The 23,589-nt window shown below is 47.4% G+C and overlaps 1 protein-coding gene across 1 annotated transcript in view; it reads left to right on the forward strand.

Moving 5' to 3' along the window:
- The first annotated feature begins 7 nt into the window (after positions 1 to 7).
- Positions 8 to 23,589, forward strand: part of WNT9A (wingless-type MMTV integration site family, member 9A) — a 37,920-nt gene continuing 14,338 nt past the window's right edge. Inside the window, exon 1 of the mRNA XM_006876123.1 lies at positions 8 to 188. Within this exon, the coding sequence (XP_006876185.1) occupies positions 94 to 188 (95 nt within the window). The 5' untranslated portion in view covers positions 8 to 93. The remainder of the gene's footprint in view (positions 189 to 23,589) is intronic.

Consider the following 23,589-nt stretch of genomic DNA (forward strand, 5'->3'; position numbering starts at 1 on the left):
GGCGCTCCGGGCGCTATAAGAGGGCGGCGGCCCTCGTTGCGCCCTGCGCGGAGCCGGGGGGAGCGAGATGGTCAGCCACCGCGGCGCAGCAAGATGCTGGATGGGCCCCTCCTGGCGCGCTGGCTCGCCGCGTCCTTTGCGTTGACGCTGCTGCTCGCCGCGCTGCGCCCCTCGGCCGCCTACTTCGGGTAGGTGCTCCTCTGCCGCCGAGGTTAGGGGCGGGCGGGGCTGGGGGTCGCCGGAGTGTTGACTATGGCGGTGACGCTCACGATCCTGGGGGCAGCGGCCGGGCCAGGTGCCTGGGGCCCTGGCTTAGTTGGGGCCTCCAGGGTTGCTTGGAGCTATTTGTTTGCGGCGCGCGTCGGTGGGGCTGCGGGTCGGTGTTCCAGCGGCGCGGCTTGGGTTGGGGTGTCGGTGTCCTCGATGGGCTTGCGCGGGACAAGGTCCTCAGTGACCCTGGACTCGTAGTCGCCGAGCGCGGGACTGCCTGACGCTCAGGGGACCAGGACGAGTCCCGGCTTCTTTAGGCCGCCTGCTCTTGCCAAATAACTCAAGCCTCCTCGATCCCTGCCCACCCCTCTTGCAGCTCCCCTCCTCCTTTCTCTCCCCGAGAAGTTAATTTAACAACAACAAAAAAAATATGTACAAAATCCAGATGTTCCTTGCACTGAGCCCCAAAGGAGGGAGGGGGGGGGGACTCCAAGCTAGAAGAATTTATTTTTCTTGTGCTTTACTTCTGACGCCGCCCCCGGCCCGCAGGAGCGCGTCTGTCGGATCCGTCCCGATAGAGCGTCAGACAGCCTAAGTCCTCAGGGCCCGGCGCCCGGCTGAGGTAGTGGCAAAGCCACCGCCTCCCCGCTGTCTCGCGGGGACGCTTCCCGCGGTCCCATTTCTTTTGCAAAAGCAGTTTGCGGCCGACAGTGGTTTTGGCGCGTCTCTCTCCTCCTTTCCCTTCACCCTTCCTTTCCCCCAGATCCGGGATGTCCGCGCTTAACTACTTTTAGGAATCCTTGCTGCGCTTTACACACCGAAGTCCAGGGTGGCACCAAGGCAGAAAGCCGGCTTTCCCCACCCTTCCCTGATTCCCGCCTCGGGAAGCCGCCCCTGGGAGCCGAGGCGCCTTCTTTCCCGTTCGTCAGAGTCCTTGTCCTGGGCGTCCTGAAGTCCGGCAGGACGCTCCTTGGCCACCGCCCTCCGCCTGTCACCTGTTCCTCGGTCCTGGCTTGGGGCACCCGCGTTGAGCGGCCTGGCCGGCAGAGGGCCCCGTTGGCCCAGAAATCTGGCGCTGGCCTGGGCGGGGAGAGGCTGACTGGGCCGAGGAGCCCTGCAGGTGTATCCTGTTCTCAAAGAAAATAAAATATTTTCATGGGAAACTTTCCTTTTGTGTTTTTCTTTCTCCCCCTTTCTTCTCTTTCTTCTCCTTCCTCCTGGGTCGTCTTCCAGGGTCAGCTCTGTGTCTCCTTTCCCTGGAGCTTTTACCTCGAACCCTCTTCAGGCTCCTGGACCTGGGCCCACTGCCTGCAAGGACTCTGGGGCCCTCTCTGTGAGGAGGGCAGGCAAGTCTCTGGAGACACTCTAGGAGACCCTCAGTTTTACCCCTATGGGCAGGAGGAAGGGTCAAGAGATGGGATCTCTGAGTGACTTTGTTAACCAGGGTGCCTTTCCTCTGTCCCAAGCTGCACACATGGGACTACTCCCCAGCTCTGTACACACTACCTTGCCTGTGCTGGGGCTTTGCTCAGTGGCCTCTTCATGCAGTTTCCCATAGGTCTGGGTCCAACTCAGTGCTGCCAGCTATACAGACAGAGCTCCACTTTCTCTTAGCTTTCTCTGTGCCCTTCCCCTTTGGGGGTTGTTGTGTCCTGCTGTTTTAGACATAGTTACCTGTTTAGCCCATGCAGGGAACAAATCTTGTGTGGCAGTTAGTAACAGCTTTGGAACTATTGGTGGTTCTTCGAGTCATCCTTCTAACCCCTGTTTCTGGCCGCCCAGGAACCATCAGGGAGGCTGGGGAGGCTCCTCTGAGCCGGGCCCTGTGAGCACAACTTTCTTTTCTAGTTGTACTGGGTGGAGAGAAACGGAAGGTAAGTTTGCTGCCCTGGAGGACTGTGAAATGAAGAGTGGGACCTCCCCAAACCAGGGGACAGGAGCAGATGACGCTTGTCCTGGGGAAGCAGGACAAGTGCCAACTGGACCAAAGTAGAGCTAGAGGGGACCTCAGGCCAGTATGTGCCTGACCATGTAGAGCTCAGTGAACATTGGTAGGTTGGGCCCAGGAGGGGAAGGGAGACCAGACACTCCAGGACGATGACCTCTGGGGCAGGTCTGGGACTCTATCTCCTGTTCCAGCAAAGGGAGGAGGAGATTGGAGATGGGACTTAGGCCTTCAGGGCTGGGCAGGGGCTCTAGCTGGAGGGGCAAAGGGACAGGCACACTCTCTGTGGGTTCCGCTGGAACATTGAAGCACTGCAGGTTCCATCCTGGAGTCCAGGAGTATAGAGGGAGTAGGAGGAAGGGGCTCCATCAAGGCCTCTCTTTTCCCTTCCCCCCTCAGAAAGCTCTGCCTGGCACGGAGGCTCCCAGGCAAGAACGCAGCTCCAGTTACAGCCCAGAAACCCAGCGAGGCTGGCCTGGGGGAGGCATCACGTGGCCTAGTGCGCCCTCCCCACCCCTTCCCCCAGCCTGCAACCCTACCCGAGGCTGCCCTGCTCCTCCTGCCCTTTTCTGCAGCCTCCAGCCACCATGACGGACCCCTTCAGGTCTGCCTGCCTGGGGCAAGGGGATTCCCATCTTTTCTTCCCTGTGAGGGGCTCCAGTGCCTTCATGGTTTGAGTGTATCTCTGTTTGATTAGCAGGTGGTGTTTCCATCTGGTTCTTCTGAGGGCTGCTGCAGTGTCTGTGCTGCAGGGGCTTTAGCTGATTTGGCCTGATGCCCTTCCTTGGAGGAGGGGTGGGTCTGATCTCTGAGCAGAAAGGCTGGCCCAAGGTCACGTGGCAAATTTGGGAAACAGACTTGGACTCAGATTTGCTGCGTCTTTTCCTGAAAGTTACAGACGGTAAACTTGGGTGGGTTGACAACTTTAGTTTGTCCATGGACTGATGTTTAAAGTCAGTGAGATGATAGGCTGGAAGGCTGTGCACGTGAAACGTGGAGCAAACGTAGGGAGTTGTTCCTGGTGGGGCCAGCAAAATCCAGACCCTTGGGCATACCGCCTGCACATTCCCTGCAGATGTGGAGTCAGAGCTGGGGGTGGATTTGGAGGAACTGGTTGGGATTTGCTTTGGGGCAGCTGGCCTCTCAGTGACCCTCCACTCTACAGTGGGGCTGAATGCCCAAAGAATAGCCGAGTGAGGTCCGTGGCAGAGCTCTCTAGAACCTTACTGCCCTTTTCTTAGAGAGTCCGTGGAGCCTGCCAGCTCTGGCGAAGTCCTCTGGGAGGCCAGCAGAAGGAAGCTGGCTGGGCTGCTCCACAGTGCTGTCTGGACAAAGCAATGACCCGAGGCCTCCAGCCTGGCTTTTTCTTTAAAAGAGGAGGAAAGTGTCCTTAAGCTTGGAGGCTCTCCTTGTGTACTCTACCTTGATCAAGAAGCCTCTGTAGACTGCTTGAGACCAGGTCTCTGTCTTGCCCTGCTCGTGCTCTGTGGGCTGGTCCTCTGGTCTTGTTTTTTGCAGCCTGGCTGCCTGCACAGAAAAGAAGGCAGAACCCAGCATGGAGAGTTACTGTCATGGCCCAGAGCTAGAGGCTGTCAGCCATGTGCAGCAGGAAAGGTTTTGGACGGCTGTTGGTGGCAAACGAAGGCTAGGTGGGCTGCTTGCTCTGTATCACGTGAATTACGTGCCAGGCAGGCCTTAGGACCCTGTCTCCTTTTTGTTATTGGGATGTAGTTTCCATACCATAAAAACTCACCCCTTTAATGTGTACACAGTTTAGAGGTTTTTAGTATATTCACAAGGCTGTGCAACCAACCACAATCTAATTCTAGAACATTTTCATCAACTCAAAAGGAAACTGTGCCCAGTCTTCCCATTCTCCCCTCTCCTCCTCCCTGAAACCCCTCTGTCTCTATGGTTTGCTTATTCTAGACTTTTCATATAAGTGGAATCATATGATATGTACCCTTTTGTGACAGCTCTCTTTTATTCAGCATACTGTTGTTGAGATTCTTCCATGTTGTAAGATGTATTAGGACTTCATTCCTTTTTATGATGGACTAATACTTTTTGGAGCCCTGGTGTGGTGCTGTGGGTTAATGCGCTGGACTGCAAGGTCCGTTTGAACCACAGGGTCGCGGTTCAAGCTCACCAGCTGCTCCTCAGAAACTCTATACAGGATCGCTATGAGTTGGAACCGACCTGACGGCACTTAACAACAACATGAATGTAGAGCGTTTTAAATATCTATTTATCATCAATGCATAGACAGTCTGGGCAGTTTGTACTGTTTGACTATTGTGAATAATGCTGCTATGAACATTTGTATACAACTTCTTGTGTGGACACATTTTCATTTCTTTGGGGTAGAGGTGTAGGAGTGGAATTGCTGGGACATATTGTGGCACTGTGGGCTAATGCGTCAGACTGCAAAGTCGTTTGAACTGCAAGGTTGATGGTTCAAGCTCACCAGCTGCTCCTTGGAAACTCTATACAGGGTTGTTATGGGTTAGAATCGACTCAACGGCACTTAATAACAACAACATCAATGTGTGGTATAAAGCACTAGACTGCAAGGTCGGTTTGAACCACAAGGTCAGCGGTTCAAACTTACCAGCCACTCCTTGGAAATCCCATACAGGGTTCCTATAAGTGGGAACCAACTTGATGGCACTAAACAACAACAACATGGCAACTGATTTGAACTTTTTGAAGAATTGCCAGATTGTTTTCCACGGTACCATTTTATAATCCTATCAGCAGTGCATGAGTATTTTAATTTCTTGGCAACCTTGTACACACTTCTTATCATCTATCTTTCTGATCATAGCTATCCTAGTGGGGGTGAAGTGGTGTCTAATTACGGTTTTGATCTGTGTGCATTTCCCTGAGGAGTCATGACATCGTACTGTGGGTTAATGCACTGGACTGCAAGGTCAGTTTGAACCACAAAGTCGGTGGTTCAAATTCACCAGCTGCTCCTCCGAAACCCTATACAGGGTCGCTATGAGTTGGAACTGACTCAACATCACTTACCAACTACAACAGTTGGCCATTTGTGTATCTTCTCTGGATAAATGTCTATTGAAATCCTTTGTTCATTTTTTAAACTGTGTTGTTTGTCTGTCTTTTTGTCATTAAGTTATACAAACTCTTTATATAGATAACATGTATTCCTGGACCAAGGAGACCCCATCTTCTGACTGGTATATACTGATGCCCTCTTTCACTGCTATGCACCGGGCATCCCAGCCCTGCTGACCTATGGGCAACAAGGGTCTTTCCTGAGGCTGCCTCTTTGTGCTGGCTGGCTAGGTAGTGGTAGGGAACCAGTGAGACAATGGCTGTCACTGCTTACTGGTGCCTGGCTACCTAGAGTAGCTGTTGTCCAATGGTCCCTGTGGGTGTATACATCAGGGCCCTTGGGTCAGGAGGGAAGCTGACGAGCTCCCTGACCCCAACTGAGAGGTCAAGCACAGCCCTCTGCATCCCTGGGCACACGCCTATGGCCTTGGGGATTGAGCCACCAGTCCTGTACCTCATGAGGCCATGTGGACAGCCTGCTTGGAAGGGGTGCTTGTCTGTCTCCTGGTGGGGAGTGGGAAAGGTTTCTCAGGTGGCATGAGAGACTTAGCGATTTAGAGTAATGGGGCACCACAGCAGGGCCAGAGGGTGAGTAAGGGAAAACATGGAGAGATGTTGGAAAGTAGGGTGGGGGCCCAACTCTTGACTGTGGGTGGGGGCCTGAGCAGCTCAAGTTTCTGGTTTGGGGCAACAGTCCCATCCTGAGAAGGTCAGGACCATGGAGACACACGAGGTCTGTGGAGTGCCATGAACATTCTGGGAAGTCACGAAGAGAAGGGCAGTGTCCAAGAGATGGGCTTGCCCTGAGGCACATAGGCCATCAAGAGAGCTGGAAGGAGACCCCAGTGGCCTGAGGGGCAAATAAACCATGTTTTGAAACCCCAGAAAGTGACAGTCAGGGGGTGGGGTAGGGGTCTAGTCCAACTCTACCCACCATGACCCAGCATGGGGAGGAAAGGGAGCTTCTTCCAGCACTCACTGGTCTCGGTACACATCAGAGGGGATGTGTTGCTCAGACCAGGAACTTGGACATCCTGGCCAGTGTCTTACCCTTTGAGGGGACTGTAGGAGTCTCTCAAGGTGGGGGCCTTCTCCAAAGCCCCTCTCCTGCTGCCCCTCTGTTCTAGTCTGCTCTGGAGAGGTCCCAGACTGGCCCTTCCATCCACAGTTTTCTGTAAAGGTTATGTGGGGTCCCCCAACAGGGCTAGGATGCCACTCTGTTCTTATACCTGTCTTCCTCTCCCTTGTCTCCCCACACAGAGACTGAGGTGGAGTCAAATGCAGATAGGTCCTTGATGTCAGTCTTAAGAGCAGACCTTTGAGGCAGAGCCTTGGAGGTTGCCTCTGTCACTCTGGGCCCTGAGATGGGGTATGTGCAGCTCACACGGGAGCGATGACTCTGTGAGGTGAGGGCTGGAACGACGACAACCTGGCTCCCTCAGCTGTGTGAACAGATGTCTTGCCCACAGCCGCCTGGGCTTCCTGTGCCGGCCGCCGTCTGCACAGGGAGACAGCTGGGCCTAATCTCGCCTCCCGGCCCGTTCCGTTCTGTTCCACAAGCTCTTTCTTACCACCAGTGTGGCTTGGGTTCCTGCCCTGGGCCAGGGCCCGACAGCAAAGCCCCTGTGGGTGGTGGGCATCAGTGGGGGTGGTGGGCACCAATGGGGGCATGAGTGTTCCTCCAAGGGTGGCCCTGCAAGGGCAAGGACACCCAGCTGTTCCCGGCCTTAGCTCCAGGGGGTTTAGCCTTACAACGTATGAACACAATAGGAGAAGTGTGTGGATAATTTTTTTCTTCGAGAAAAGAATGCACACACACAGATTCCTTCTGGGGAAAGTCCGGCTTGGTGGCTGCTGGAGCCTCAGGGGAGGGGAGATGGGCTGATAAAGGCTGTGGGCAGGCAGGCAGGCGGGCGGGCATACAGGGAGGGAGCAGCGGGCGTGGGTCCTCTTTCCTAGCTGCAGAAAGACGACACCTGTCAAGCAGGCCTCGCTCTCCACTCCTCCTTAATCCTTCATCCATGGGGCACCAGGCTCCTTTTGTGCATTGTCATAGGCATGGGTGCCCACCCTAGCTAAGCCTGGCTCAGGGAAGGCTCAGGAACAGGCACAGTGGCTTGGGAAAGTAGACTTGACCTTGTTTCTAGAGGTGGGAAGAGGAAGCCACAGTGAGGGGTCAGATTCCCGGTAGGTCACTATGCCTGCTGTCTAACTATGTGGGGGCCAGGCCCATCAGCACAGGAGGATCTGCTTGGTCCAGAGGTGCTGCGTTGTTTAACGAGCTGTTGTGGCCCACACTGTCTTTCTTCACTATTTCCGAGCATCATCAGTCTTTGGGATTGTTTTCTCCTTTTGCCTCTTCCAGGAAGCTGACTTGACAGCCCGGGCACAATCAATCACTCTTTACCCTGGTAGTTCAAGTCGAGAGTGAGGGGCTGCTGGTCACAGCACACTGTGCTTCCTCCTTGAGCTGAAGCTGGTGGCATGACTGGGGAGCCCAGTGTGGGGCCAGCTATCATCCATAGGCCAAGTCACCTTTGCCCACCAGGGCTGCTTATGCTTCAAAGCTTTGCTCTGCCTGGGTGGTGGCTGGAGATGGCACATTCTCGGGCTTGTGACCTTGATGACTGGTCATTAGATAGTGTACTGTAAAGTCATCAGCCTGAGTTGGAGTTGGGGCCAAGTGGGGCTGAGTGAAGGGAGGCTCTGTGGAAACTCATAGTGGGTTTGTGGTGCTTAAGTCTGTGGATGGCTCACCTGCTTGTGTGTGTGTAATGGTTTCAAGCTTGTGCTGTACAGATGGTTTCAAGGATGAATGGGACCCAGGTTAGTGTGGTAGGCAAGGCCAATAGTTCAGACAAGGAACAAGAGCTCTGGTGTATGGAAGGCAGGGCTATGATGGGGAGCCCATGGCTGGGCTTGGTGAGGGGATGGCTTCTGGGTGGGAAAGTTCCCTATGGGGCAGTTTGGCAAGCAGGGAGTTGACAAGGATTTGGAGGCCATCAGGGGATCAGTAAGTGGGGCCTGGACCTTGAGGCTGGTAAGCTGTGAGTCTGACCCTCAGGCGTCCAGAGTGTGGCCAGAGGCTGGGCTCAGTGATGATTAACCCGTGCTTCCTGTGGGGTTAATCATTAAGGAACATCTGTTCCTCAGGGGCTGGCAGGCAGGTGGCTGAGCTTCAGCTCTCCCTGCGCTGGGCGGCGCCCTGTCCTCGTTGCCCCTGCTTGTGACCTGCAGGCCCCAGGGCTCCACAACCCTCCCTGTCCCCCCTCTCTCCCCCAGCCATAGTTCCCTGGCTGGGCGCTGGCCCCTGCCTGCTGGAGGAAATGCCACTGCTCAGCTGGCAGCTCCCCGACCGCGGGACCGGCATCCCGGACGAGGGAATGGAAAAAGTCAAACCTCAGGCTGCGTTTGTTTTTCTTAGCGATACCTGAGGTAAAGGAGCCAGGGGAAGTGGGCTGGAGATTTGGCTCATGGAGGAAAGGCGGCCAGAGGATCACAAAGCCAGAGTGCTGCGTCAGAGAGGAGAGTTAGGGCCTTGATCCAGCCCCTCCCAACAGCAGCCACCCAGGTCACCCTGGGGTAGACAGTGGGCTTGGTGGGGTGCTTCTCAGTCTCCCAGTCTACCCTGGCATCAGTGAGACCAAGGAGTCTGCATCTGGGGAGGCAATGCCATGGGGACCAGAAGGCAAAGACACACTGACCTGAGGGGTGGGGGTGTACATCTTTGGGAACTCTTTCTGCCTATCAGACTTTGGATTTAGGTGCTCCCTATATACAATGCAGTAGATTCTTTAATGTCTCTTCTAGCCATAGTCTTTGTAAACTCCCACCAAATGGTATTTTTGCCCTAATAGGTCTGGGTAAAAGAAGGTGGGAAACGATGCTTACAGGATTATATGATTCAGTTATGAATGGTTAACAGGGTTAGTTGTGATTGGAAAACCCTGGAATTCCAATGTGTCTAAAATAAGCCATCTCATGGGAGAATCTCACTACCACCAAGAAGAAAGAGTTAGGAGTGGAGCATGTCCTCCAGACCCCGTGGCCCCTGTGTGTTGAACCTCCTTGTGACCCAGGGACAGAAAGCTGGGGCACCAGAGGAGGAGCAGAAGAGCAGCAGTAGCAGAATCAAGAACCAGAACAGGAGCCAGAGCAGTGAGTTTCCCAGCCCACAGACCAAGTAAAGCCGAGTGACTTCGGGCGGGAGGCTTGCTTGCAGAGTGGGTTGCCTCTAGGTACAAAGTTAGCAATTGAAGCTCACCAGTCACCCCTCGGAAACCCTATACAGGGTTGCTATGGGTCGGAACCGACTCAATGGCACTCAACAATTACAAGTTTTGCTGACCCATTGATTTAGCGCCCAGTGCCTCTAGACTGAGGCTTATGGTGGAATGGTATGCCCTGTGAGCATTTATCAGTAGCCCTTAAATAGCTTTGTAACATTGGCTGGGCAGAGAGAGACCTACCTGTGGGCATGACTGAGGAGAGGCTGTCCTACTGGAACATTGTGCCCTGAGCATTTCTGACCCCAAATTGTAAACAGCCAACTTCTTTAATAAACTTCATAACTTCATATGGTGTCTGACTCCTCTGTGGCCACTGCACTAGATCATTGAACCCAGTTACGTAGGGAGTGCTATGAGAGGGATGGTTTTTGTTTTGTTTTTAATTCTCTTTTTACACCTTGGGTGGCCAAGGTCGTCATGAGCACTGGGAGTCACCCAGTCTGCAGAGCAGACTCAGGCCAGGCAGCGCACTGAGATGGGCTCATAGTGAGGTGGGAACTGGGGCTGCCCATGCAGGGTCTGGCTTCTGGGGTCCAGAATCAGGTTGGGTTCCTAGGGAGGCTTCAGTGCCTGCTTGAGGACAGTGGGCTCCATTCCTGCTCTGGAAGATGCAGTGGTTGGCTGGCAGCCCTCAAGGTCTCCCCTGACCCAGAAGGCCCTTCATGTCTGCACATAGACTGGGTACAATAGAAGCAGCTCTGACCTATAGGACTTCACTTGGAGAGGACTTTCTGTGGCTTGGCTCTATGGTGCTAGAGGAGTTTACTGGCATAGTTGAAGATGTGTGTCTGTCTGATGACCCTGCTGCCCAGTTGACCTTGCAGGGGTCCAGGCCTTCCTCACCTGGGGTGGTTGGAAGGAGGCTGGCTGGCATCCCTGTGGAGGGCAGTGTCTGAACTCTGTTTTGGATCCAGCTGGTCAGTTGGGACTGCCTGGACAACACTGCACACCCATGCCCCAGAAGAGGGAGGGGGCACTCAAGCCTTGACACCTTCCAGAAGGTCACTTGCTGCCCATCAGGCCTAGCTGCCCTCAAAGCCCCTCCTGGCCCTCTTCCTCAGCTCCTGTAGCACTCAACTCATGTTGTGTGTGTCCTGCATGGTAGTGGATTATGTATCCTCTGCACAACTGTGGCCTGGGAGGAACCTGGGGCTGCTGGCTGGCCAGTGTCCTTGCCTTTATCTGTCTCTCAAGGAGCCCTTGTTCATGGCTTACCTGAGTTGGAAGAGGATGAGGATGAAGTTGGCTGAATTGCAAGCCTCAGGGAGGATACAGGGTTAATTTCAAAACCAGTTTCTCAGGGTTGGAATTTATTTTGATTTTGTTACATACAGAAATTAAATGCTGTCTGGTGGGCCTGAGGTTTCTTTGTCATGGAGCTCTGACTTATGAAATGCCAGTCTTTCTCCTCAATCCCACCCCAGGCTCTTGGCTCCTGACACTGGGGAGAGGCTGGAGGCAGAGATGGCCATTTGGGTGGCCAGAGCCAACCGGCAGGAGGGAAGACTGTTGGGGCAGGTGCTGGTGTCTGTCCACCCACTAGGGATGCCGCTCATGGCAGGAAACTGAGGGGCCTTCAGAGTCCATGCCTGAGACTGGCGGGAGTGTGTCCACATGCACCTGGGTGTTGGGTCATTGCTGTCCGGAGGACACGAAGACTCAAAGTGGGGGAGGTCTCAGACCCAGCACCAGGATGCAGATTCCCCACTCAAGCTAAATAGATAGAGAGCACAGCTAAGAGGTTGGATTCTTCCTGCTGCCACCCTGGACCCCTTGAGGACAAGAACTTTAGTCTACCAATGAGCGTCTATCCTTCTGGGGCTACTTTGCCCTGAAGGTTTTGTCCCGCTTCTGTGTGAGGCCAGGGGGGCTCAAGTGCCAGTGCCAGCCACATGTCAGAGGTGAGGCTGGTGGCTTTGGGACGAGGTGGGCCCTCTATGGCCCATCCAGCACTGAAGGGACCGTGTCCAATGCCTTTGCAGAGAGCCTGCTGAGCTGAGGGAGCAGAGGCTGAGCCCTAGAGAAAAGAGTTGTTGAGTGATAAGATGCTGTGTTTCAGCTGTGCTCTGCACAGGCGGCTAAGGGTGGGCTCGCCAGGGTTGGCAGGCACTGGTTGGCACTTGAGGAGCGTTTCAGGAAAGACAGGAAGGAGTGCTGAAACAGGAGCACTTAGGGAAGGGAGCAGGCTGAGGGAAGGCTCTATGGAGGGGCCTGTGTAGGTAGGTGTCGTGTATGCAGCTGAGAAGGGAGTGACATTTGTGGAGGACACTTGTACTCACTTGCCCTGCCTCACTTGCTGGCCTCCAATGGGCACCTGGTATGCAGGAGGACCCACACTGGTCTGGAGCCTCAGTTTCCCCATCTGTCCTAGGGACATGTCAAAGGTGTGGTCAGGCAACCAGACTGTGGAAGAGCCTCCTAGGCCAGTCTGAGCAAAGTTGTTCTTGGCCCTCCCGCATGGGGCCAGCCCTGACCCAAGGTCTCCATTCTCCATGTAGGCTCTCCAACAGGAAACCTTGTTTCTGATCACCAGTGGTCTGCCTTCTGAAATCCCTGAGGGGAGGGGCTGCTCTAAACCCAGCCCTCACTGAAGATTACACCAGGGTGGGGTGGCATTCTCATGATACCCATCTCCTACCATTCTTGAGGCCACTGCTGTCCAGTGGAACATTGTGCAGTGGTGGAAATGTAAGAGGGGGCTTCAGAAAATTCATGGAAAAACATCACCAGCTTTGAATTCCACTTTCCCATGAACTTTTTGAAGCCCCTTTGTATATCTGTGTTTTAGTATGATAACTGCTAGCCATGTGTACACTTGAAGAAACTTCTTTCTGTATGTTTTCTATTCGTGTTTATGACTTGAATAATGAATTTGGGGAATAATGAAATTGATGCCTGACTGGTGGCCTTGCCTTCCTTGCCAAGGAGGATGGACATCACAGTAGAAGTGGACAGCCATCAGAGTGTTCACAGGGAGCTTTCCCTGAACCCTTGGACCATGGGAGAGCAGCAGCAACTCAAGAGGCTGTTTTTAAGTTTGGAGACCTAGTTCTAGTTTTGCCTCTACCACTTATGAGCTATACAATGTTGGCCAAGTTATTGAAGCCCTCTGATCCTCTGTTTCCTACATTTATGTTGTTGTTATGTGCAGTGGAGTCAGTTCTGACTCATAACAACCCTGTATAGGGTTTCCGAGGTTGTAAATCTCTACGGGAGCCAAAAGCCTCATCTTTCTCCCATAGAACAGCTGGTAGTTTCCGAACTGCTGACCGTGAGATTAGCAGCCCGATTCATAACCACCATACTACCATATATGTTGTTGTTGTTACACTACCATATATACTAGAGCTAAAATACCTCACAAGGCTGTTGGAGATTACATGGAAATATATGTGAATGTTTGAGTATAGACTTCCTGTTTCTAGTTATGGCAACCTCTGTATCTCATTTTTCTTGCTGAAAAAATGAGAACTGAATTCATTTTTAAAAATGTTAATTCCAAAAGTGTACAAGAAGTGACACAATGGAGGAATAATAGGAAGCTATAGCAATAAATGAGCTTTTGCCCTAGAGTATACCAGAGAAGGAAATACAAAGTTTTGTTTTGGGGAGTCTTGTGGGATGAAGAGGACAGGGCAAAGCATAGGGCTTGCACCTGGTGGGAAAGCTCTAGGTGGCCCTTCTTGTAGTAATCAGGGTCCCAGATGGCCATATCCATGGAGGTCCTACAGGAGGAAAAGCCAGTGAGTCCAGTGCACAGGGGCATCCTGGGCTCAAATCCACTGTGTGGTCCAGGCTTCCAGCTCACCCATGGTCTCAGTGGTTAGGGCTTGAAGTACCTCTAGGAGCCTGGCTGGAGTACACATATAGAAATCTTTTCTGAAGTCTGTATTAGTTTTCTAGGACAGCCACAACGAATTATCATGAGTGTCTTCATTCTGGAGGCTCAAAGCCAGGTGTTGGCAGGACTACCCTATTTGAACACTTTGCGGGGAGGATCATTGCCTCTTTTCTGACTTCTTACGGCTCTTGGTGTTTCATGACTGTGACCGCATAACTTCCATGTCTGTTTCCAGCTTTATGTGGCCATTTCCTGTTTGTAGCTTTTAGCTGTCTCCTTTGCTGTCTCTTATAAGGACAATTGTCATTGGATTTTGGATCACCCTACTCCAGAATAATTGAATTTCAAGACCCTACTTAATTACTTCTGCAAAGACCTTTATTCCAAATGAGGTTACATTCTAACATTCTGGGTGGGCATTTTTTTGGATACTCCTCATAACCCTTTATAATAATAATAACGTTCTCCTCTGCTTCAAATTGCTCCTGGAACTAATTTATCAAATACACTGACCAGTGTATAGTCAGAGAGAACTAAGCATAGGCAGATATGAGATTGAGTGAGGACCACAGACATACAACAGAGCGCTAGACAGAACATCACACATTGAATAAAACCATTCTGTTCACTGTATTTTAAAAAGTAAGATAAGCCTGGGTTATCTTTTAAGGAACAAAACCCCCCAAACTGACCTAGCAAGTCTGGAAAACCAAAATTGAAGTAGATAACATTTTTAAAATAATAGACTTATTTAGAAGTAGGTTAGAAAACACTGCAGAAAATTAGTAAACTGGAAGATACATCAGAATACATTATCCAGAGTGTAGCATGGAAAGACAAAAAGAAAAGGAGAGGTCCAGAAACTTATATGACATGATGAAAAGGTTAAAGTGGTTTAATCAAAGTCCCAGAAGTAGCAGAGAAAACAGGAATGGGATGCGGTCATGTCTGAAGAGAATGCTGGGAATTTTCTGAAATTGTTTAAAGCTATCAATAAAATTCAAGAAATCTAGTGTCTTCCCAAGCAGAAGCAAAACGAATCTATTCCAGAACCTATAAAATTAGAACTGCAAAACACCAAAGACCAAAGCTTACAAAAGCAGTCAGAGGGAAACTTAGAGTCTACCTTCAAAGGATGGCAGATGGCTTCAGGGTGATGACAGTAGAGCCAGAAGACAGTAGAACAACATGATCAGTGTGTGAAATATATTAATTGGCAACTGAGAGTTCAACATGTGGTGAATAGTTTTCTAAAATGATGGTGAAATAAAGACATTTTCAGATAAACAGCTCACACCAGTAGATCTGCATTAAACGCTGTAACTCGGGATGTGGCTGACATTACTTGGCATGCTCCAAAGTGCAGGAAGAAATGAGTAGGGAAAATGGTTACCATGGGTTGCTGACCATGAAATAATAACCTTTGTGGGTCCTAACTATAGAATTAAAATGCACCATAGCATACAAAGAAATCCTGGCGGCCCTGTAGGATAAATAAGGGACTGGTAAACTGTAAGGTCAGCAGTTCAAACACACAAGCTGCTCTTCAGAAACCCTATACAGGGTCACTATGAGTTGGAACCGACTCCACACTTAACAACGACATAGCATATACTAGGGGCTTTCAAGTGGGAAAATATCATTACCTTTTAATTCCATTCTTCCATGAACGTTTTGAAGCCCCCTTATAATTTGAGAGGGACCAGTAGAGTTGTGATCTCAGGCACTTATATTACCCAGAAAGGAAAGTCCACCAATAGTGGACTTGAAAAAATTACAGATTGTTGTTAAAATTTTGAGAGTAACCATGGAGATAATAGAAAATATTAGAAAACTTCAAATTAGCAGATGAAAAGGAATTAATAAAAATGTCCAAAATAAATCAAGAAAGAACAGTTCTGACCAATAGAATCAAACTAGGTGGTAATCAGAAAGCACAATAGTACTGAAAGTAATTGTAAGCAGACTAAATGTTCTAAGTTAAAAGGCTAAGATGGTTAAGGTTATAGTTAGAATTTTAAAAGTCTATAGCCTATGTTTCGTAGAAGAATTGATGCCTTTGAGTTGTGGTGTTGGAGGAGAATACTGAAAGTGCCATGGACTGCCAAAAGAACCAATAGATCTGTTTTAGAAGAAGTGCAGCCAGAGTGCTCCTTGGAGGCCAGGATGGCTAAGCTTCGTCTCTCATACTTTGGACATATTGTCCGGAGGAAACAATCGCTGGAGAAGGATGTCATGCTGGGTAAGGTGGAGGGTCAGAGAAAAAGAGGAAGACCCCCAACGAGATGGATCAGCCAGGTGGCATCATTGATGGACTCAGGTGTGGCAGCGGTAGTGAGGTTGGCCCAGGATTGAACATTGTTTCGTTCTGCTGTGCATAGGGTCGCTATGAGTCGGTTCCGACTCGATGGCACCTGACAACAACAACAACATAGCCTATGTTTCAGTTGTTAAGTGCTGTCAAGTCAGCTTCAGCTCATAGCGACCTTGTATAGGGTTTCTGGAGAGTGACTAGTAGGTTTGACCCTCTGACTTTGTGGTTCAAACTGACCTTGTCGGTCCAGTGCTTATCCTACAGTACCACACCAGTATGTTTAAGGGACACCTAAAAAGGATATAGAAAGTAAGAAAAGCATTCACAAAAGCACTCATCAATGGGACTTAAAAATGTCGCTGGAGAGCAGAGTATCATGCTGCCATGAGAGGCTCCTGCTAATGACCCACAGACTGTAGTTGAGGCTTAGTCTTTTGTAGTGACTAATGTAGTGACATTGAGAGCATTCAGTACGTGCTAGAGAAGAGAAGCTGAAAACCATTGAGTCAGCACTCGTATTAAGTGTTGCCAAGGCGATTTTGCCTTAGAGCAGCTCTGTATAGGGTTTCAGAGTGTGTAAATCTGTATTGCAGCAGACTCATTTTCTTCTATGGAGTGGCTGGTGGGTTTGAACTGCTGGCCTTGTGGTTAGCAGTCCACTGCTTATTGTGCAGCACCACCTGTACTCCTAAGCATCCATATTATTTTTGTTAAGTACCTTTGAGTTGGTTCCAATTCATTATGACCCTGTATAGGATTTCTGAGGCTTTATATCTATGTGGAAGCAGAAAGCCTTATCTTTCTCCTACAGAGCAGCAGGTGTTCTAGAGCCACCAGTCTTGTAGTTCACTGTCTAGTGCTTATCCTATAGAGCCACTATGCTCCCAGCATTCACATTGCTGTTAAGTGATGTCGAGTTGGTTCCGACTTGTAGCAGTCCTGTATAGGGTTTCTGAAGAGTGCCTGGTGGGTCTGAACCAACTACCTTTTGGTTCAAGCTGACGTTGTGGTCCAGTGCATTATTGTTCAGTGCTATACCAGGATGCCAGCATTCATAACTGTTTTTGTTGTTGTTAGATGTACAACAGACAGAAACACTGCCTGGTCAGCACCAACCTGACAATCGTTACTATGCTTGAGCTCAGTGCTGCTGCCATTGTGCCAATCCATCTTGCTGGGGGTCTTCCTCTAGTCCCTGACCCTCTACCAAACATGATGCCCTTCTCCAGGGACTGGACCCTTCTGATAATATGTCTGAAGTATGAGAAACAAATCTGGCCATCCTGGCTTCCAAGGAGCATTCTGGTTATACTTCTCCCAACACAGATTTGTTGGTTCTTTTGGTGGTCCTTGGTATTTTTAATATTTTCCTCTAACACCATAACTTAAATGCATCAATTCTTATACAGTATTACCCAATTTTCACATGCATATGAGATTATTGAAAATATCATGACTGCTGCTTCCATGAGTGTTGATGATTGATCCAAACAAAATGAAGTCTTTGGCAATTTCAATCTTTTCTCCATTTATCTTGATGTTATTTATTGTTCCAATGGTGAGGATTTTTGTTTTCTTTCCATTGAGGAGCAATGAATACCAAAGGCTGTGGTCTTTGATCTTCATCAGTAAGTATTTTAAGTCCTTCGCTTTTGGCAAACAAGATTGTGTCATTTGCATACTACTGTTAATAAGTCTTCCTCCAACCCTGATGCCACATTTTTTTCATACAATGCAGCTTCTCAAATTATTTGCTCAGCATGCAGATTGAATAAGTATGGTGAAATAATGCAACCCTGTCACACAACTTTCCTAATTTTAAATCATTCAGTGTTCCCTTGTTCTATTCAAACATCTGCCTCTTGGTCTGTATATAGGTTCCTCATGAGCACAATTAAGTGTTCCAGGATACTCATTTTCCACAGTGTTGTCCATAGCTTGTCATGATCCACACAATCGAAAGCTCTTGCAAAGTCAATAAGGCACAGGTAAACATCTTTCTGGTATTCTCTGCTCTCATCCAAGATCCACCTAATGTCAGTAATTATATCCCTCGTCTGAATCTGGCTTGAACTTCTAGAAGTTTCCTGTCAATGTACCGTTGCAGCCGTTTTTGAGTTATCTGTAGCAAATTTACTTGCATAGGGTATTAAAGGTATTGTCTGATAATTTCCATATTCCTTTGTATCGCCTCTCTTTGGAATGGGCACAAATATGAGTCTCTTCCAATCAGTTGACCAGGTAGTTGTCTTCCCATTTTCTTGGCATAGATGAGTGAGTGCGGCATCTATTTGTTGAACGATTTCAATTTGTATTCCATCAATCCTGGAGTCTTGTTCTTTGTCAATGCCTTCAGTGCACCTTGGACCTCTTCCTTCATTGGCTTTACCTCTTGAAATGCGTGACCATCGACCATTTCTTTTTTTTTTTTTTTTACAATGACTCTGTGTATTCCTTCCATCTTCTTTTGATGCTTTCTGTATCATTCTTTTTTTTTTTGCCCGTTGTTGTTAAGTGCCGTTAAGTCGGTTCTGATTCATAGTTTCCGAGGAGCAGCTGGTGAGATTGAACTGCCAATCTTGTAGTTCAAACTGACTTTGCAGGCCAGCACATTAACCCACAGCACCTCATATTGCAAGTTGAGGCTTAAATTTTTTGTCCATTCCTTCAGCTTGAGAAATACTGTGTTCTTCCCTATTAGTTTTCCAACTCCAGATCTTTGCATTGACTGTCTTTTCATGGCGACCTTTGAAATATTCTATTCAGCTCTTTCACCTCCTCATTTCTTTCATTTGCTTTAGCACCTCTTATGTTGCAGAGCAAGGTTCAGAGTCTCTCCTGACATCCATTTTGATCTTTTTTTTCTTGTCTTCTTATTGACCTTTTGCTTTCTTCCTGTATGATATTTTTTATGTCTTCTGACAGGTCTTGTGGTCTTTGGTCATTCGTGTCTAATTCAACAAATCTGGTCTTGAGATGATCTCTAAATTCAGGTGGGATATGTTCAAGGTTCTATTTTGGCTCTCATGGAAATTGCTGTAATTTTCTTTAGCTTCAGCCTGAACTTGCATATGAGCAATTGATGGTCTGTTCCACAGTCTGCCCCGGCCTTGTTTTGCCTGATAATATGAGCTTTTCCACCATCTCTTTCCACAGATGTAGTCAGTTTGATTTCTGTGTATTTCACCTGCTGTGGTCCATGTATATAGTCATTTTTTATGTTGTTTAGAAAAGATATTTGCAATGAAGAAGTCATTGGTCTTGCAAAATTCTATCATGAGATCTTCAGCACTGTTTCTATCCTCGAGTTCATATTTTCCAATTACTGATCCTTCCTGTTTGTTTCCAACCTTTGCATTCCAATCACCAGTAATCATCAGTATATCTTGATCACATGTTTAATCAATTTCAGACTTCAGAAGTTGATAGAAGTTTTCAATTTCATCATCACTGACTTTAGTGCTTGGTGTGTAAATTAGAATAATAGTTGTATTCTCTGGTTTTCTGTGTAAGCATACGGATATTATCCTATCTATCATGGACAGTGCTTCAAGACAGATCTTGATTATGTTCTTTCTAATCATGAATACAGTGCCATTCCTCTTCAATTTGTCATACCATGTGGTGGTCAGATTCAGAATGGCCAGTACTAGTCCATTTCAGCTCACTGATGCCTAGGATATCGAAGTTTATGTGTTTACATTGTTGTTGTTGTTAAGTGCCGTCGAGTCGGTTCCGACCCATAGCGACCCTGTAAAGGGTTTCCGAGGGTGTAAATCTTTACGGGAGTAGAAAGCCTCATCTTTCTCCCGCGGAGCAGCTGGTAGTTTCGAACCGCTGACCTTAAGGTTCGCAGCCCGATTCGTAACCACTACGCTATCAGAGCTCCTTATGTGTTTACATTAGGAGCTATGAAAAGAACAGCAAGGTAAACTCAAACTAAAAAGAAAGAAAATAGAGAGAAACAGAAATGAATGAAAAAACAAGAAGTCAAACATGCAATTAAGACAGACAAATCCCTGTTCTGAAAGAAAGGACTTGTGAAATATCTAAGACTAATAAAGTAAAACAAGGAGCTCTGGAAGAGTAGAGGATTATGAGCTGGGCTGCTAATCACAAGGTCAGTCGTTCGAATCTTCCAGTTGCTCCTTGGGAGAAAGATGAGGCTCTCTGCTCTGGTAAAGATTTACAGCCTTAGAAACCCTATACATGATCACTGTGAGTCAGAACCAACTCAACAACTTGCAACCACCAACCACCAATGAAGTAAATGGTAACTCAAATAAATAACTAGCATCCTCTAGAGAGGGGACATTACTATCGATTCTTCAAATAAAAATAAGAGCATCTTGTAAACATTTTCATGCCAATAAATTTGGAGATTTAGATGTAATTCATAAAGCCATAAAAATAAAAACTTCTTCAAGATATAGAAATCTTGACTCAAACCCAAACCTTTTTGAGTTGAAGCAAAATGCCTTTATTGCTGTTGAGTCGATTTCAACTCATAGTGACCCATAGGAGAGAGTAGAAGTATCCCAGAAGATTTCTCATGCTGTAGTTTTATGGCAGCAGACGGTCACACTGTGCCATCAGGGCTTCCCATGACTAGTCCTATAGTAGTTAAAGAAACTGAATCAATGGGAATGTAAAATGGTACAGCCAATTTGGAAAACAGACTGGCAGTTCCTCAAACAATGAAATAGAATTCTTCTATGAATTAGTATGGAGTCCTTGAGTGGCACAGATGACTAAACACTCAACTGTTAGCCAAAAAGTTGATGGTTTGAATCCACCCAGAGCTGCCTTGGACAGAAAGTATGACAATCTGTTTCTGAAAAACTCAATGAACACAGTTCTACTCTGCACCACCTGGTATTGCCATGAGCTGGAATTGATTCAATGGCAACTAACAATGACAACGTGACCTTGACCTAGCAATGCCATTCTTAGGTATGTACTCTAGTGAAATGAAAACACGTATCTGCATAAAATCATACATGGATTTTCATAGCAACTTTATATAGGAGCCCCAAAGTGCAAACAACTGAAATATTCATCCTAAGTGGATGAGCAATAGATAATATAGCCACACAGTGGACTATTATTTGGTCATAAAAAGGAATGAAGTACTGTTATGTGCTACACAACATACATAAACCTTGAAAACATTATGCAGGATGAAAGAAGCCAGTCACAAAGTCCACATATTTTATGGTTTTCTTCACATGAAATGCTCAGAATCGACAAATCCATAGAGGCCGAAAGTGGTTGCCAAGGGTTAGGGGGAGAAATAAGGGGAAGATTGCTAAGGAGTATATAGAATATCTTTCTGAGGTGATGTAAAGGTTTTACAATTAACTGTGAATTGTATATTTTAAAACCATTGAGTTGTACATTTTAAAAGGGTGACTTGTAGAGTATGTGAATTATATCTCAATAAAACTGTTTAAATAAAAAAAGCAAAGAAAACATGGATCAGAAAGAAAAGTTGCTCATAAAGAAAAGGTCAAAGTCAGGCCTAGATGGAAGTCAGTGAAGGAAGACATGATCTTAATCTTACATAAACTCTTACAGGGAATTTTTTTTTTTTTTTTTTTTAAAGAGAACACTCACTAATGCATGAAAATTCAACAGAGAGCACAAGAGAAGAAAATTGCAAATACAGATGTAAATATCCTAGACAAAATATTATCAAGTTACATCCAGCAGTGTAGGAAAAGGCTAAAGTCCTTCATGATTGAGTAGTAGATTTATTTCAGGAAGGCAAAGTATGTTTAACTTTAGAAATTAGTGTAATTCATCATTTCAATAGATTACAGGAGAAAAATCATATTATTATAAGATGCAGGGATAATATTTGACAAAATTCAGCATCTATTTATGATTAACCCCCCCCCCCCCACACACACACAACTCTTAGAAAACTAGGAATAGAAAAAAAAAAAAACTCTGCATAGCATATTTAAGGATGAAATGTTGAAAACTTTTAAGATCAGGAATAAAATAGGATGCCTTTACCCTTGTTTGTATATGCTGGAGTGCTGCTAACAGACCCCTAACATCAAACAAGATGAGAGTTTCTTTCTCTTACATAACAATTCTAATTCTGACTCAGTGGGCACATGTATTTCAGGACGCTTATTCTCCTACATCTTGTTTCTCTATCAACCTTTAGGGCTGTCCTCAGCCTGTGTGGTCGAGTATGTGTGGCAGAGAGTCTGGGTGTGTTTGGTTGTCAAAGGGAAATGAGCAAGGGTGACAGGCATCACTGTCCTGAGGCTCCACCTGGGAGTGGTGCTCCTGGCCCTCCCACATTCGATGGCTTAGCCTTAGGGCCACACCTAATGGCAAGGGGAGCTGAGGTGCAGTCTGACTGGGCAGCTTGGTGCCAGCTCATAACTCCATCTCTGTGGAAGCAGGGAAGACTGGATTTTGGAGGCAGTTTTGCAATATTGATTGTACTGAGGTAAGAAGACAAAGTAGGTTTTAAAAGGAAGAAACTAAGTCCACATTTTGCAAACAAATTTCAGCAAGGATACTGAAAGCTAAGTCAATTTAGGGTTCAATTGTATTTTTATATATTGGCAACAGATAAAGTGATGTTTTTTGTATTTTATCTTTGGATGTTATTATAAATGGGACTCAATATTTAGAACCAACAAATCTAACAACTAGATAAGACCTCTGGGTGGGGTAACCTATAAACCCTAAGAGAACGATAGGATCCTAAATAAGTGACGTGAAATACCATGCTCCCTGCTTGAGAGATTCAACATTTTCAACAGGTTAGCTCATCACAGTCCCAGTCAACACCCTGTCAAGTGTGTGTGTTATCTGTTGAGTGAATTCTAAAAAAACAAAAACCACATACACAAATGCAAAAAACAAACACATTTTCAAAGAACCTGGTGGAAGCAGTTCCTTCACTGGGTATCAAGGCTTATGATGTGGTGGTGGTTATGTGCCGTGGAGTCAGTTCCAACTCAAAACATGGTTTCTGAGGTTGTAAATCTTTATGGGAGCAGAAAGCCTCATCTTTCTCCTATGGAATAGCTGGTAGTTTCGAACTGCTGACCTTAAGGTTCGTGGCCTATTCGTAACCACTACGCTACCAGAGAAGATATAATAAATGTTAGACTGATGTTGGCCCAGGCTCCAAAGTCCACCAATACAGAGAGGAGGACTCAGAAGTGAAACTAAACACTGAGGGTGATATTGGTGGCATCTAAGAGCTGTAGAGAAGAGTGGTCTCTTTGCTGGGACAATTGGGTGTCCTTATGAATTCAGACAGCTGTGGACCCCCACCTAATGTCCTAGAAAGACACCACTTCTAGAGGGATAGGAGAACTATAAAAGAAAAAATGGAAGAGATTTTGGAAGATAACTTAGAGGGTTTTTATGACAGTAGAATAGAGATCTGAAATGAGATAGAAAAAGTACAGAATGTAAAGGAGGTGATAGGAAATTAAAGTTCAATAAAAGTATTAATTTGTTTATCAAAAGAGACTATTGAAAGAATGGAAAGACAGCCCGCTGAAGGGAAGAAAATGTCAGCACCATGGGTCCTGCATGGTTCAAGACTGTCCTGCTTGAACACTCTGAGTCCTCTTATACTGGAGGGAACGTGGAACTCCTGTATTGGCAATAGTTATGAAGGTGTCTATTTTATAACGATTTATTGTATTCTACGGAACACCGGGCCAAGAGGGCTCACGAGATAGTGGTGGAACTCTGAAACAAATATAAAGGTATGTTTGGAGGATTGGAGGGTTTACAGCTGGGGAATTTGCAGGGAATCCAGAAATCCATTGTTTTCTGGATCAAGACACTCAGCTGTTCCAGGAGCCGCCATCTTGGGAGAGAACATCTTGATTGTATCAGGATTGATAGTATCAGGAGACAACAT

This window comes from Chrysochloris asiatica, unplaced genomic scaffold (assembly GCF_000296735.1).
Source record: "Chrysochloris asiatica unplaced genomic scaffold, ChrAsi1.0 scaffold00354, whole genome shotgun sequence".
In the NCBI taxonomy this organism is placed as follows: Eukaryota; Metazoa; Chordata; class Mammalia; order Afrosoricida; family Chrysochloridae; genus Chrysochloris; species Chrysochloris asiatica.